General features: G+C 48.8%; 2 protein-coding genes and 1 long non-coding RNA gene across 4 annotated transcripts in view; all 3 read left to right on the forward strand.

Moving 5' to 3' along the window:
* Positions 1 to 3,598, forward strand: part of eif5 (eukaryotic translation initiation factor 5) — a 6,169-nt gene extending 2,571 nt beyond the window's left edge. For both annotated transcript variants that reach the window (XM_019877547.1, XM_019877556.1), the window contains exons 4-12: positions 27 to 108; positions 551 to 723; positions 800 to 911; positions 982 to 1,112; positions 1,187 to 1,348; positions 2,020 to 2,181; positions 2,471 to 2,635; positions 2,727 to 2,867; positions 3,270 to 3,598. In XM_019877547.1, coding sequence (XP_019733106.1) covers positions 27 to 108; positions 551 to 723; positions 800 to 911; positions 982 to 1,112; positions 1,187 to 1,348; positions 2,020 to 2,181; positions 2,471 to 2,635; positions 2,727 to 2,867; positions 3,270 to 3,368 — 1,227 coding nt within the window. In that variant the 3' untranslated portion in view covers positions 3,369 to 3,598. The remainder of the gene's footprint in view (positions 1 to 26; positions 109 to 550; positions 724 to 799; positions 912 to 981; positions 1,113 to 1,186; positions 1,349 to 2,019; positions 2,182 to 2,470; positions 2,636 to 2,726; positions 2,868 to 3,269) is intronic.
* Positions 3,599 to 5,604: 2,006 nt separating this feature from the next.
* Positions 5,605 to 15,936, forward strand: part of mark3a (MAP/microtubule affinity-regulating kinase 3a) — a 17,938-nt gene continuing 7,606 nt past the window's right edge. Inside the window, exons 1-11 of the mRNA XM_019877270.1 lie at positions 5,605 to 6,172; positions 9,045 to 9,233; positions 9,458 to 9,511; positions 11,147 to 11,195; positions 12,012 to 12,077; positions 13,095 to 13,165; positions 13,341 to 13,397; positions 13,678 to 13,914; positions 13,991 to 14,110; positions 15,093 to 15,192; positions 15,768 to 15,898. Of these exons, the coding sequence (XP_019732829.1) occupies positions 6,122 to 6,172; positions 9,045 to 9,233; positions 9,458 to 9,511; positions 11,147 to 11,195; positions 12,012 to 12,077; positions 13,095 to 13,165; positions 13,341 to 13,397; positions 13,678 to 13,914; positions 13,991 to 14,110; positions 15,093 to 15,192; positions 15,768 to 15,898 (1,125 nt within the window). The 5' untranslated portion in view covers positions 5,605 to 6,121. The remainder of the gene's footprint in view (positions 6,173 to 9,044; positions 9,234 to 9,457; positions 9,512 to 11,146; positions 11,196 to 12,011; positions 12,078 to 13,094; positions 13,166 to 13,340; positions 13,398 to 13,677; positions 13,915 to 13,990; positions 14,111 to 15,092; positions 15,193 to 15,767; positions 15,899 to 15,936) is intronic.
* LOC109520394 (uncharacterized) lies at positions 6,183 to 8,552 on the forward strand. The gene is made up of 2 exons (XR_002169170.1): positions 6,183 to 7,682; positions 7,732 to 8,552. It is a non-coding gene; the product is annotated as an uncharacterized LOC109520394 (long non-coding RNA).

The following is a 15,936-nucleotide window of genomic DNA, read 5'->3' on the forward strand; positions in this document are numbered from 1 at the left end:
ATTTTGTCTTTGTGGGTTTTCTTCAGGTGGAAGGAAAAGGGAATGGAATCAAGACGGTCATCGTCAACATGGTCGATGTTGCAAAGGCGCTGAACAGGCCTCCAACATGTGCGTTGCTTGATTTTCATTTGTAAAGAGTTTGGCTCCGAATGCACGTCGTCCAGACTGGAGGCCAACATACGTGGACGACTTTAAAGCCCAAAGACGAAAGATCGGCACATCACAAAGCACCTCCCAAAAAATGTTTGACTCATTCAATGTCAGCCATATTCAAACCTTTTTTTATCCTACAATGCGAAGGGGAAAAAAAAACAAACAGTTTAAAAATGCAATCATGAAAAACGTCTTTGGCATTGAATGAGCTTTAATACTGTGGAAGAAGAACACTCCAACGCCATTTGCGGCCCCCAACCCCAACAAAAATTAAAAGAACGTATTTGCGGGTGCTGAACGGCTTCCCTATTGAAGGAGAGAAAGTGGAGTCAAGAGAAAAAGCACGGAACTGAAACAATCAGAGTGTTTGACTTTTTGCCTTTTGTCTCTTGGGCAGACCCGACCAAGTTTTTTGGCTGTGAACTCGGCGCTCAAACCCAGTTCGATACAAAAAATGACCGTTACATCGTCAACGGCTCGCACGAGGCCAACAAGCTGCAGGACATGCTGGACGGGTTCATCAGAAAGTTTGTGCTGTGCGCCGAGTGCGACAACCCAGAAACCGACCTGGTAAACGATCGGCCCAGCTCGCGCGCTGCGACCGCCGCTCCCAAAAAAATCAACTTGTATCCCCCCCCCCTCACAGAACGTGAATCCCAAGAAGCAAACCATCGGCACGTCCTGCAAGGCGTGCGGCTACCGCGGCATGCTTGACACCAGGCACAAACTCTGCACCTTCATCCTCAAAAACCCACCAGGTGAGACCATCCGCTTGGAATCCGCGCCGCTGACCACGTTTGAACTCCAAAGCTGCTTCTCCTGCGCCAGAGGCCAGCGACACCGGATCCACCACCGCCAAGAAGGAGAAAGAGAAGAAGAACCGCAAGAAGGACAAAGAGAACGGCTCCGGAAGCGGAGAGGCAGGAAACCAGGAGAACTTTGACGCTCCCGACGCCGTGGTGCGTTCGCCGTCCTTCCCGGGGTGGGGCGGGGGCGCTTTCGCGTCTCTCGCTCACGTCTCCGCGCGTTTCAGGATGGAGACGACGACGATGAGGACTGGGGGGAGGAGACCACCAAGGAGGCTCAGAGGAGGCGAATGGAGGAGATCAGCGACCACGCCAAGAACTTGACGCTCAGCGAGGATCTGGAGAAACCTCTGGAGGAGAGAGTCAACCTCTTCTACAACTTTGTCAAAGTCAGTCTCGTCCTCGTTGCCCCTTTTTTATTTTGTATTCCACAAGGCCGCCGCTTTCGTGGATTCGGACAATTTTAAGTTAAAAACTTACCAAATGAGTCGATTTGCTAATTGATAGTGGTTATTAATTAATTGTTGCACCCCAGCCAACGACAAGTCCTGTCACTAAATGAGGACACACTGGGAATCGTGGTTCGTGTACATGCGTTCATTGCGCCTTTTTTTTTTTTAATCCTCTTGGGCACATTGTTGAAATTTATTGTAAAAAAATAAATAAATAAAAATACAATACAAATATTCAAGTACTACACACGGCGCATTTTTACATTAAAAAAAAAAGTAAATACTTGATGACTTAATAAAAATGGGATGCGTCACCGCAGCTCGATGGGTGGAAGTTGGAGAGGCAATAAAACAGGCCAAAATATCGTTGTGGGTGGGTGGGGGGGGGTGTGTTGAGGCAGAAAGAAGTACTGGCGCACCAATCATGCATGCGCTAGAACCTGCTGACTTGTCAGAACACAAACTTGCCTTCAGCACACCACTGCTATATGAATCAGGCGTAGAAAGTCTCAACCCGGAACGCTTTTATTTTGTGAAGCCACGCCAGAGCCGCTTGGAGAAAAAAAAAAACGCCATCTGATGCCTGTCATTGTCGCCGTCACGCTTAGCAAAGGAAGGAGAGCGGCGCGGTGGACGCGGCCGACAAGGAGATCCTGGCCGAGGCCGAGCGTCTGGACGTGAAGGCCATGGGCCCGCTCATCCTCAGCGAGCTGCTCTTTGACGAGAACATCCGCGAGCAGCTCAAGAAGTACAAGCGACACTTCCTGCGGGTGCGTCCGAACCTCGCTCGCCTTTCGCCGCCTCGGATTGAGCCGTGCTGTGACATGAGTGTTTCATAAAGAAAATGTCTTTCGCTGCCGTTGGGCGCTTCAAGGAGCGACTTCAGGGCTGCATTTTTAAAAAGATGCCAGCTTCAATCTACATGGCTTAAATCAAATGTTTGGTTCTGCGGTGACCCGAGATTGGTCTGAAATGCTCTATGCAGGAACAACGGTGAACTTGAGCAAGCTTCATGATGAATTCGGGCTTATGGTTTTGTTTTTTTGCTTTTTTTTGTAGTTCTGCCACAACAACAAGAAGGCCCAGAAGTACCTGCTGGGAGGCTTTGAGTGCGTGGTGAAATTGCACCAAGTGCAGCTGCTGCAGAGAGTTCCTATCATCCTCAAAGACTTGTACGACGCCGACCTCCTGGAGGAGGACGTCATCTTCGCCTGGGCCGAGAAGGTGATGGCGCCAGCGCAGGTTTCCTTCATCGCCACACCGAGCTCACCTTGTCGATTTTTTTTTTTTTGTTTGTTTGTTTGGCTGCCTGCAGGTTTCCAAGAAGTACGTCTCCAAGGAGCTGGCCAAAGAGATCCACGCCAAGGCGGCGCCGTTCATCAAGTGGCTGAAGGAGGCCGAGGAGGAGAGCGAGGGCAGCGACCAGGACGACGAGGAGGATGACGAGAACGTCGAGGTAATGGCGTCGCCGTGCGCTCGCTCGCGTTGGGTTGAATTCATGCACTGCCACCGATGACGGCCAAAGTCCAACAAGATCCGGTGGGCACGGTTAGGTGCCTTTGCATCCCCCCCAACTATGTTGCTCTCTCAAGACGCTCTGATTAAAGTCTTTGTGTATTCAAAGTTCATTTTATATGTTGTATTCAGTCAACAATTCAATGCCAAATGGCGAATCAAATTACGCTTTGGAAATTGTCACATTTGAATCAATGCTCAAGGTAAAAATGTATGCGAGTTTCATTCATTTGAAGTGCATTTACAAAATCTTGCATAGAAGCCCTTAGAAAAAAAAAATCATGAAATGTATTTTCATGTGGTATCAAGTTTTGTAAGCTTTGCCCCGCCCTCTGCCCAACAGGTGGTTTATTCCTCTTCGGCCCGCGAGCTTAAAGTGGAGACGGTGAAAATGGAAAAGCCGGAAAAGGAAGATGAAGACATTGATATCGATGCTATCTGAGATGCTCAGAGAATAATCTTAATGAAAATGATTCTTTCTTGTTTTTTTTTTGTGGCTTTGACTCACGATTTTGAAATGGCTGAACTCATGAAATCTTGCCACCCTGTCAACAACACCCTACTCACCCCCGACCCCACCCCTTGCTTTGAGGCATGTTCACGTAACCTAGCGCCCTAAGCTAACCGACTGCACAGCCACTCTTACGTCACGCCGGCGCGCGTCCGAGCCTTGAAATATGACGGGGCGGATTTGAATCGGGCCTGTTTTTTGGGGGTCATTGCGGTGCACTTTTTTTTGGTCCCTCGTATTTTTCCAGTCAATAAAGAAAATGAATGTTTTGCTATCCACAACCACTGCGTTCACTGACTGCTTACTAGTTGCCCAGGAGGAAAGCCGCACACTAGGAAGTGAAATATTTTGCATGATGGAAATACTGGATGACATATTTACCGACTGAAAAGTGTAGACAAAAAATGTTGTTTTTTTTTTTTTTTTTTTACTTTGGATTAATTTTTTTTTATATCTTGATTACATTTTCAGGGAAATATCTTTATTCTCTTGCCAAAGACATCTGTGGCCACCAATGGGGGGTGCACGAGCTCGCTGGTTGCATGCTCATACGCCCCCTTCAGTGTGGAGGTTGGGTTCCTGTGTGCCCCCCCCCCCTCACCCTTTGTCTGCAGTTTAAATCGATCAGCAAAAGTAAATGTAACAAAAATTAAACCCACAAGCCTGGCTATGCAAAGTTAGAATGCTTGGGAGATGATGACACTTCCTCATAGCCGTGCAGGAGTTTTACCAGTAGATGGTGCTGTTGCTCTGTTGTGCTTTTTTTTTTCTGAAGGGATTGTGCAAATTCAGTTTGCAGACTGCCACACTTGGAACCTACTAATGTATTTGATCAGGGTCTATGTAATAATGCCCATTATTGTATTCGAAATGATTAAGGCCAATGCCAGACGCGTGAAATTGAACATTTTTCGGTACAGTGGGCCACCACATACCCCCCCCCCCCAAAAAAAAAATCACGTCTTGCTGAACGTTACTCTTAATTCATAAATATTTCTAAATGCATTACCATGCTGCATATTTTTTGTATTAAAAGCTCGTGCTGGGCATATTTGGAAATGGGGCGCACACAAAAAATCACCTAGAAAAGTTTCTGTACATCTCTGATTAAAACGTAAAAAATGTATTGAGCAGTATAACTTTTTTTTTTTCCCTCTTAATGTGCGTGTGAGGCTCTGCTTCCCCCGACTGCACGTTCCTGTAAAATCACATCACAACACGACACTATTGTACTGTGTGAACATTAGTTTATCCCCGGGCCTTCTTCGACACCCTGTGCTCGTCTGTACTGATCCCGCATGTAAAATAACACACACTTGTGGTGTTGGAAGCTTGAGGTAAGCGTTGACAGAGCACAGGAGTTTGACTAGCGAGCGGGAGCCAGAAGGTCAGCCAGTTTGCTGACTTCCGCTTGAGGACCTCCGCCCCTCCCGTTCAGCTGGTTCACAGCGATGCTCCATTCAGGTGCCGTCGGAAATGAACCGTGGTGACTGCTTCAACGGTTCACGGTGAGCGCTTGTACTTAGGACGGTTTCTTCAATGGGATGCTGACAAGCACGTTGACACAACACAGCCCAGTCCAATACCCAAATATTAATGCCTAATCCCAGTTTTAAAATCTCACTGTTTTTATTTTATTTGGAAACTTTGGCGAGTTTGGGGAATTAAAAAGTTCCCGAAACGAATCGGGTGGGGAATTTACGTTGAAATGATTTGAAGGGGTCAGGACAAGGGTTGTAATTGTTGGCCATTTTTCACTGCGGTTAGTTTTTATTTCATTTTGACATTCAGTTTCAATTATTTTTTAGAGACAAGACTGTTAGGTTGTACTGTTGTGAAAATGCTTCGTTTTGTTTTAAAATCTCACTGTTTTTATTTTATTTGGAAACTTTGGCGAGTTTGGGGAATTAAAAAGTTCCCGAAACGAATCGGGTGGGGAATTTACGTTGAAATGATTTGAAGGGGTCAGGACAAGGGTTGTAATTGTTGGCCATTTTTCACTGCGGTTAGTTTTTATTTCATTTTGACATTCAGTTTCAATTATTTTTTAGAGACAAGACTGTTAGGTTGTACTGTTGTGAAAATGCTTCGTTTTAGTTTCGTTTTTATTGGTTTTAGTGTTTAATATGGTGTTTACGAAAACTGCTTTGTCGGAGCCCGGGCGAGGTCCTTAAACGCCTCGTAATCCAGCCCAGCCGCCGAGCACTCGTAGCCATTTTGGTCGCACCTAAATCATCCCATCGAGCTCCTCGTCCACTTTGGGCGGCCCGCCATGGACCGAACCGAGCCGACGGCGAGGATTTATACCGTTGAACCCGTTTGAATCCCTTCCGCCCGACGACATACCGCCGCCGCCTGGCATTGGAGGACATGACTCGTCGCTGCTAGGCTGACTTGAGAGCGGAAAAAAAACCGGGGCGTTTTTTGGGGCTTTTTTTTTTTTTTTTTGGAAGTGGTGACCGAGCAGCGCCTCCGTCAACGTTGGCCGAGTTCACTTCGCTCCGACGGGCCCCGGGAAGACTTGGTATAACGAGCGTTTTGCTTTTTTTGCCCCTTGTGAGCAACTCCAAAGTGTTGCTTCACCACTTGGTCGGAGATCCATGCGACTGTGGCCCTCTTCCGCCGCCGCGGGATCGAACGAGGTGTCACCGGATCGCGGGCTGCTTGCCGTCGCTTGAAACATCATGTCCACCAAAAGCCCTTTGCCCACCGTCAACGAGAAGGCCACCGAGAGTGTGAGTAGCCGTTTGTGATGCGAGGACTCTCTTTGCACCTATTTTATTGCGTTTATCGGACGGAATCCTCACGTATTGTTCTTTCGCACACATTTCGTAAACAAATCGGCTTCCTCTTCGGCCTGCCCAAAGTGGCCCCCCATTCCTGTTCGGTGTGTACTCTTTGCGTGTTTTTTGGGGGGAGGGGGTGTTGTCACAGTTATCCTGGCGGTATGCCGGTGTCAAGTTTTGGAGCGCTCGTTGCTTATTTGGGACGCGTTGGGAGCACTTTAGGCCCCAGACGAACAAAACTACAAGACACTACTTTGCCTGTTGGCTTGGCAGGAGACAGAGAAGATTGTGTTCTGGCTTCCGATTGGCTACGTGGTCTGTCAATCAGGGGCCTCGACCAGTCGGATTCGGAAGACGAACGTCTGAATCGAGCCCACTGGTGACCAACAGAAAGCACCCTGCCTGACTCACTGCTCAAAACAAGCGCGACACGTCTTCGCACGCACTTCCGACCTGGCTTGTCAGAATAAAACGCTTTGTATTTATTTTAAGAATACATTTTCTTGAAATTACAGTGTTATTTTTTTGATGATATCTATGTTTTTGAGCATTAAAGGAACAGGTATTAGCAATTTACACACAAGTGCTTTAAATCCTGGCACTGGTGATGAAAATATGCAACAGTATTGGCCAATAAATGAAGCGTATAGTTTCTGAACCACATGTGGAATCCGAAGCATTACCGCTTAAATAAAAAGATGAGCCAGAAATGAAATTCCAGGAGCTTTTGAGTCCGTGCCGTTTGTCATTCCTGATAAGCCAAGTTTCCAATCGGAAGTGCTGCAGAAGCCACCTTAAATTCCAGGGTACATTTTTGGTCTACATGTCATTTCTGGAGCTGCTTTAAAGTCCAGGTGCTATCTCACTTTTTGGCTCCTGGTAAGTGACGTGCGGCTAAATTTAGCCAATAGTTCCTGCATCCGATTGTGCAATGGCCCTCCGAAACGTCATCGTTTCAGGATAGCGTTCCTGTGGTGCACAAAGACTTCTGTTTAAATTGATCACAGCTGATGGTTCTGTTGGACTCTGAAAAGGTTTCAGCTACCTTTGGGTGTTAAACTGCTTCAAGAAAACGTGTCAAGTGTTAGCCTCATAATAGCAGAATGACTTCAATCATTTTTTCGCATTTTTGGCCTTGATTACATTTTGATTGATGATCTATGCAGACGTGAAGGCAAAACAAAACACGGAGTTATTTATTTTATTTTTTAAAATGTCTTTTGGCAGTAAGTGAAAAATAACGGAAGCAATTACGCTATTAGTTATAAGTGGTTATAGTTGCTGATTCCATAATTGCGCGGTTTGGAAACTGCGCGACGCAGTAGAGGAAGGTGCGCCGTACGTCTGCGACGCGTCTTTTTCCTTTGTGCCAGACATTTACAACCCCCACCCCCCTGCCCCCCATCAGGAGGATCCAGATTATTTCTCAATCGGGAACTTTCAACGGGAATGACAGGAAGTGGTCGCCTTCAAGCTGAAATAGAAACATTGAGTTTTGGTCGATGCAGATGTCCCTGCAAAATGGAAAGCTCTCCTTGCCCACAAGGGAGAGCATTTCTGTACTTTAGCTGTTGCCCAATGTAATTGATTCAAAAAAAATTAAAAATTAAAAATACTGGATTGCGACAACCCTAAAGGCATCCCCTCGGTTACGCCGCCTTCTGTCCCCGCAGTCTGTGATTGGCCAGTTTGATTCAGGACGTGATGCGTTCAGAAACAATTAATTAATTAGAAAATTCAATTAGAGGCATGAGATGGGGGGCCAGCGGGAGCCGATCTTCCTCACAAAGACAAAACAAAACACTGGCTGCCCTGGAAAAAAATGAAAAATTTTCCAAGATGACGGCCAATCAAAGTCATACTTTTATTCTGAAAGGCCACTTTACCACCACAGTTGACAGCCTGTCGCTGGCTTGATGCACAGAGATAATTAGGACCCCCAACCACCCCCCTCCTACCTCCCTCCCTCCTTCCTGGCCTGGCCTGCACTATTTATCTGTGGGGAAGTTGAGAGCAGAGTCGAAGAAGTTGGCGGCGGTCGTGGACGTCGGGTCATGGTCAGTCGTTCAGCGACATGACGGGCTGACGCGCGTCCAGGAGGCACTGCGGCCTCGTGAGTTAAAAAAAACACAAAAAAAAAAAGATGCCGGCCAGACTAAAATGTCGCCTAAAATGATGTTTGTGTATTAATTGGTTATTTAGTGAACCGACATGTTCAGCACTTGCAGACCCAAAGACTCTCCAGGACTCTCAGCGCTCCTCAAAATTCCGTGTGGCGGGGTCACGTTTCCGCACGGACTGACCTCCATCCGGTTTTTACTTTGTCCCAGAAAAATCAATGTGTGGTGAGAACTGCCGCCGGCAGCCACGGTCACACGACCGCTCAGACACGCAAGCACACTAATCAGGTTGACTTCCACAACAACGCTCCCAATTCTCACACCCGCTCACCCGTTTGTGTTGGCGACTTTGGTCCGATTGGATTGCTTTTTCAATCGCCCTCCCATTAGCGATTTGAACGTTATTTCGAGACAAGGTTGCGCTGTTGTCTTGGGCAGCAAGAGTTTGTGACGGCAATTACCGACGCCCCAAACACAGGCTGGGAAACGAGTCAAGTCAGCTCCTACGCCGCGACACGCTGCCGGCGTAACGACTTCAAAATAAAAGCGTAACTAAGCTCTGATGTCCCTCTACGGTATTATTTGGGAACTCCTTGCCATCGTTAACTCGCACCGGCTGTCACAGAAATAATAGTCACGATCATCCCCGTTTTGCCGGCGTTGTGGATTAACGGCGGACGCGTTGGCTCCCTTCCCCGCAGCACACGTCCTCTCACGGCAATGGCCGACAGGAAGTCGCCGGCTCGCGCTCGTCCCGCTCGGGGTTGCGCTCGCGCAGCTCCGAAGAGCCGCAGCAGCCGCACGTGGGCAACTACCGCCTGCTCAAGACCATCGGCAAGGGCAACTTCGCCAAGGTCAAGTTGGCTCGTCACATCCTCACCGGCAGAGAGGTAAGCGCAAACACTCCCGCGGCCTTCTTTAGCCTCATCCGACGTCAATCAAATGGAGGTTGTCCCCCACGACCGCCTCTTCACGATTGTCATCCTTCTTGTCATGAAATGGCGACTGCGGCCACGACAATTCGCGCCGTCTCAGGGTGTCGCCAACGTTTTGTTTTCTTTTTGTCTTTCCACACGTGAATTTCTTTCCTTTCTTGTTGCTTTCTGCGCTGCAGGTGGCCATTAAAATCATCGACAAGACGCAGCTCAACCCCAACAGTCTTCAGAAGGTAATGAGCCGACAGCGAGAGGGAGGGGCCTTCGTTTCGGAATAACGGAGCTGCAATGAATGTCGTTATTTGCCTTCACTCTGTGGCGGTCATGGCGATGATCGCGTTAGATGTCCGGTCACCACGTGTCTGCCGCGGTGCCAACCCCCGCTACCGGGGACGGCGCCATGCCGTGGCCCCGCCCCCCTTCCGGTGGCCCCGCTTTCCCCTCGGCCAGCCCGCCGGTGGTTTTCCATCAGTTTTTCCCAAGCCTCAACCCCAACAGTCTTCAGAAGGTAATGAGCCGACAGCGAGAGGGAGGGGCCTTCGTTTCGGAATAACGGAGCTGCAATGAATGTCGTTATTTGCCTTCACTCTGTGGCGGTCATGGCGATGATCGCGTTAGATGTCCGGTCACCTCGTGTCTGCCGCGCCGCCACCCCCGCTACCGGGGACGGCGCCATGCCGTGGCCCCGCCCCCCTTCCGGTGGCCCCGCTTTCCCCTCGGCCAGCCCGCCGGTGGTTTTCCATCAGTTTTTCCAAAGCGCCATTGATTTGGAACCGTTTGTGTGTCAGAGCCCCCCCCCAAAAAAAAAACGCACACAAGCATGGCAGCGGAGCGCATGACATCCACACAAAACGCCGGGATGCTTGATTTTCCTCCTGTGTTTATTTTAAGAAGTCGGCGCCGTCTTGAAAGACTTGAAAAGGTGAAATCGCTCTCACGCGCGGCTATAAATACGCACGAGTTGCGCCCTCCTCATCGTGGCGCGTCGGGCTGATGAAGAGTTGACAAATCCCCGAGAGAGAGAGAGAGAGAGAGACCGGCGTCACCGCAGATTGAAGCCGCCTGCACGCTAATCCCCTGGATTGGACCTTTTGTTCACATCTGCTGCGCTCCCTGAAAATTGCGGCCTGACTTCATCCCGCTCATTTGGTGTCTGTACGTGAGAAAAAGACGCAAAAAAAAAAAATTGTGGGGGGGGGGTCACACCAGCACACATTTGCACACGACACGCCACCAAATATAACCCCCCAGGTGCCAGAATCTGTCAGCCAGGCAAATAGTTGGTTTTGAAATCAATGATTGGTTGTTTTTAAAAATAGTCGTTTCAATCTCAATCCAAAACAGTCGTGATTATTACTTTGACCATAATCGGCCGGCCAGCCCTCGGCCGGATTACTGATGACTTCCCTGTTTTGTGCGCTCAACAATTGGAGGATGTCCTGTGCGGGTGCAGCGGCGTTGTCTTATCACCCGTCCGTCTCTTCCAATGTTGCTTCTCAACACCCGGGCAAAAAAATTTGAAACCCTCGCTGCGGCTTCCCCTCTGTTCCCTCTCGCACGCCGACGGCGAGCTGGCTTTGACCGGCGGTGTCAAGTGAAGAGCAACCTCCGGTGGTGTGCAAAAAAAAAAAAGAAAAGGGGGGCGGGGGGGCTTTGGTGTGATTGTCGCAGTGGGATTAAAATCAGCAATTCGCGTCACCCTCATCCTCCAAACATTCTGGAGGAGGTCTTGCGTCCTGGATCCCATACATATCGAGACCATACAAGTTGTTTTTTTTTTTTTTGTTTTTTTTTATGCACCCAAAAAAAAAAACCTTGAAATTGAATCGCGGAGCGTTCATGCCGCTCACTTTGTCTTTGCTTTTCAGCTCTTCAGAGAAGTCCGAATAATGAAGATCTTGAATCATCCCAACATTGGTAAGGGCGCCTCTGACGCACGTCCGCTTTTCCACTCCTCCTCCATGTTTTTGTACTAAAAAAAAAAGAACCGCAAAGAAAGAAAATCCGGTCCGAAGTGACACTGTAACACGCTCTGTCGTTACGAGCAGCGCGATGATCGTTTGACTCACTCGGTTTGAGGATGATTCTGATATTTGGCAGGATAAAATTCCAATATCTAATTAATTGGACCATTCATTAAAAAAAAGTACTGGCTGCTTTTTTTGGGGGGGGGGCGGAGCATCTAGGCAGAGCACAATGTGATTGGCTGCTGGCATATGCGAGTAAACAAGCCGCATCTTTCAAATTGGTTGTCTCCAACTTTTTTTTTTTTTCTTCTCTCTCCGCGAGCAGTTACGCACCAAGGAGGGAGCGTGCTAGACACCCCAAAAATGGAAAAAAGAAGAGAAAAAAAATCAAAATATGGTGCCAGCGGGCATTAGTTAGCCCCAAGGACAGCACGAGTCGCCCACTGCTCTGTTCTAAAAATAGCTCACCGGCGATGGGACACTGCGACTTACGGATCAAAACGGAGAATGTTACCGTGTATTTATTTAAGCTTATTTCGAACGTTTTCTTCTATTTAATATTTTTATTGAATAGATTGCGTTCAACATGGGGGGGAACCTCAATATTATTTTGATGGACCGAAAAAGTTTATTTTGGAGCTGCTGTACATTCTCTGCTTGCTCGTCTTCCATTTCCACCCTGGAGTCTATTTCTAGCCGCTCTCCCGCCCGTTCATGTCCGCGCGCGCACTCAAGCTATGTGCCCTGTGGTTGTGCCTCCCGGCAGTCAAGCTGTTTGAGGTGATCGAGACGGAGAGGACGCTCTACCTGGTCATGGAGTACGCCAGCGGAGGTGAGCGCGAATTCACTCGGAAGTCCCGTCAAGTCTTTTGCGAGCGTCGCTCTTCGGAACGCTTCCCTCATCGCATGCGCCCGCACGCTCGCCCCATCGATTAGCGGGGGAAGGTCGCGTCGGGCGCAGCCAATGCGATTATCTCCCGAGGCGACGGCCCGCTCTGATCGCGTTACTCGGACGTCAAGTCAATAGGAGCGTTGGCTCCCATTGGACTTGGGACGCCGGCTCCTCTGTGGCATTGAAATGAGACCATTACCCCGTTCGGACGAGTCGACTGGTCTGTGCGAACCCGCGTCGCTCGCCGCGTCCAACTTGTGCTTTTTCTTCGCCCTTGGAACTCCTTGGAACAGGTTTTTGTGATTAAAAAGGGGGGGGGGGCGGAGCGGGATAAATCATTTACAGGTAATGAAGTTGCATAAGTGTGCACACCCTTCAGCAGCGTGGCTTTAGAATAGGCCCCTCGCTGGCAATTATTTTAATAGATGTATCAATTTATTCATTGGATACATGGATGAATCGGATCAAAACATTAAAAAGAAAAAATTCCTTGTGCCAAAACTGCGCAAACATAAATTGATGATGATCCACGAAGCAGTTTTGGTCTGTAACATGGAGTCTTATCAAAGTAAAAGCAGACCTTTGTCTTATTGGACAACTTTGACTTTAAAATGCTCTCGCTGATTCATCAGGAGTCGAAGGAGTGGAAATGAATTTGTTCATCGGTTCACGGGCGACTAATCGTTGCACGTAGAGTTCAGAATTAGCCACTCGCTTTTAGACTCGTTTTAAACGGGAGTCAGCCCGCCATTAAAAATGCCTCCGACTAACCCGGGTCAAAGTCGAGCTGTTTTAGTCGCGGGGCGGGTATTTATTCTGAATGTATTTCTGAAGTCGATTGGCTCACGTTTGTCAGCCGCAGCTTGTGCCCTTTCGGGGAGGCTCCACGTGCGGCAAACGCACGCTGCTGCTGCCATCTTGTCCTCATCTGCGTTTCCTGTGTGCTGCTGCTTGTAGGAGAGGTCTTCGACTACCTGGTAGCGCATGGAAGAATGAAGGAAAAAGAAGCCAGAGCTAAATTTCGACAGGTACGTGCCGCCTCCGAGTGTTCTGCTTTGGCACCTCTGCGCCAGGCGGGGCGCCGCCGTCAGCAGCCCCAATCAAGCGCCGCTGAAGTCAACCTCTGAGGAGACCCTGTTGATTAAAATTTTTTTTTTTAAATGACAGCACGACTGTGAAGGGCTCATTTTGTTCCTGTTGCAGATTGTGTCGGCGGTGCAGTACTGCCACCAGAAGCACATCGTCCACCGAGACCTCAAGGTGAGCACACCCAGCCGATAACCTCCCCAAAAGTTGAGCAACCATTTTTTTTTTTTGCCACGAACCATCTGCAAACCCTGATCCTCATCAGCGGGGTTAAAATGAGCAAAATGTCTCCGCCGGTCGGAAAATGTCCGAGTGAAACCCGCAAAGTTTTGCCTTTGAAGGAGGGGCAAAATATTAGGAACAGCCCTGCGGATGATGCGGCGCACTGGTCGACGAGAATGTTGTGACACCCCCCCCCCCCCAAAGTGGCCTTCCCTCCGTTTGCCGTCTTCAGGCGGAGAACCTGCTGCTGGACGCCGACATGAACATCAAGATCGCCGACTTCGGCTTCAGCAACGAGTTCACGCTGGGCAACAAGCTGGACACCTTCTGCGGCTCGCCGCCGTACGCCGCGCCCGAACTCTTCCAGGGCAAAAAGTACGACGGGCCCGAGGTGGACGTCTGGAGCCTGGGCGTCATCCTCTACACGCTCGTCAGCGGCTCGCTGCCCTTCGACGGGCAGAATCTGAAGGTGAGACGCGAGCGGCGCGCCGGCGGGCGCCACGGCGGCGGCAAACGGCACTGACTTTCCCCGCCGACCTCCGCAGGAGCTCCGCGAGCGCGTGCTGCGAGGGAAGTACCGCATCCCCTTCTATATGTCCACCGACTGCGAGAACCTCCTCAAGCGCTTCCTGGTGCTCAACCCGGCCAAACGCGGTACTCTCGAGGTGAGGGAGGACACCCGCAACCCAAATAGGCCGCCGCGCTTTCTTTCCGCCCGAGGATGTCGTCTGCGGCCCCGCCCCCCCACGCGCGCTACCCCGACTCCCGATCCCAAGCTCCCAATTCTTTCCCGATGTCCGCAACGTCGTCTTGTCTTGTTTTGCGTCCGCGTAGTCGGAATCCAATGAGGAAAAATGTCACGTTTGAGAAACGGGTTCTGATAAGCTGCGTTCACTATTCATCAAATGAAAACCTTACCCCCCCCCCCCTTAAATTTTGACTTTGTTTGATATGTCAGGATTTTTCTTTTCATCCCAAATCAAACTTTATTGGGATAAAATAATTTTGGGGGTTTTATTTTGTTCAATTTTCTGTTGAACCGCGATTGTCAGAAATACATTTGTGCAATAATACAAACTTTGTACACTTGAATTTCCATATTACTCCTTAAAAAAAAAAAAAAAAAAGTACGGTTGGCTGTATTTTCCAAAATTCAATAGATACCGTATTGTGACTGTCTACATTTTTTTTTTTTTTACCTACATTTTGGTGTGTGTCCCAGATATTTGGAACATGTTGAAGAAAGGAATGAAACATTTTTCAACTAGCCATGACACCAAAAAGCACTGAAATATAATTTTTTTTATGGCATTTATGTGATTCGGTTTAATGATGATTTGAGAACAAGATTTATTTTTTATTTTTTTCCTTTTCCTCCTACTGATAAATGTAAGAGCCCCGCGTGCGGTCCTGACCGGCGTGTGGCGGTCGCGCAGCAGGCCGTAACGCGGTTCGCTCCGCGTCCGAGCAGGATCGATGATCATTAGTTGTCCTGCTGGCTGATTAAAAAAAATCTCCCCGAGACATTGATCTCATCGGCGGGACGCCAAAACAAACAACGTGGACCTCAACTGGTCGGGGACACATTTGGAATTGGATGTCAACCGCCGAAATCTAAAAACGATTTTGACTCTTTGTTTGATGCAGCAAATCATGAAGGATCGATGGATCAATGCCGGATTCGAAGACGACGAGCTGAAGCCTTACGTCGAGCCCGAGCTGGACATCACTGATCAGAAGAGAATAGGTAACCCAAAAAAAAAAAAAAAAAAAAACGTCTTTTTTGTCTACTCAACGATAGACAAGTCTACCAAATGTCATATTGCCAAATGGAACTGGCAAGATTTTGGCGAGCCAAACTAAAATGTGTGACGTGGTGTGCCATTGGGTGAATTTTTTTTTTTTTTATTTTGCCGGTCGAGTCTTGATTCACTTCGCAACATGAAATCTGGTCGGCATGTCTAACTCCTGGGACTGAATTTTCCCCAAATCCTAGCGTGCGCTAACGAACCAATGGGAAGACAAGCAAAATAGCAGACTTGCTGTTTCTTTTCCAGTGAGACTTTTTTTTGTGGATCGGCTCATGATAGACATGGCGACCAAATTTGGTCTAAAACTGACCTTGGGCGCTTTAGTCACAAAAGACTCTGCCAGTAGTCTGTCTTTGAGGAGCTCCCCCGGGGGAGGGTTGCATTTTGATGACCTGAAAAATTCCAAATTTTACAACGCGCTGGACCACCTTATCCCAAGAACACAATCTCCGCCGTGGCTTTTGATGATTTTGTGCAAAGGAGACAAAAAGCCGCTGCAATTTGTGCGCAGATGTGATGGTGGGCATGGGCTACAACCTGGACGAGATCCAGGAGTCTCTGGCCAAGATGAAGTACGACGAGATCACCGCCACCTACCTGCTGCTGGGCAGGAAGGCCTCCGAGGTAAGCGCCCCCGCACCCGTCCGTCTCGAGCCGGCCTTTCTTGACCTCCAATACCC

This window comes from Hippocampus comes, unplaced genomic scaffold (genome assembly GCF_001891065.2).
Source record: "Hippocampus comes isolate QL1 unplaced genomic scaffold, H_comes_QL1_v1.1 scaffold295, whole genome shotgun sequence".
NCBI classification, from domain to species: domain Eukaryota; kingdom Metazoa; phylum Chordata; class Actinopteri; order Syngnathiformes; family Syngnathidae; genus Hippocampus; species Hippocampus comes.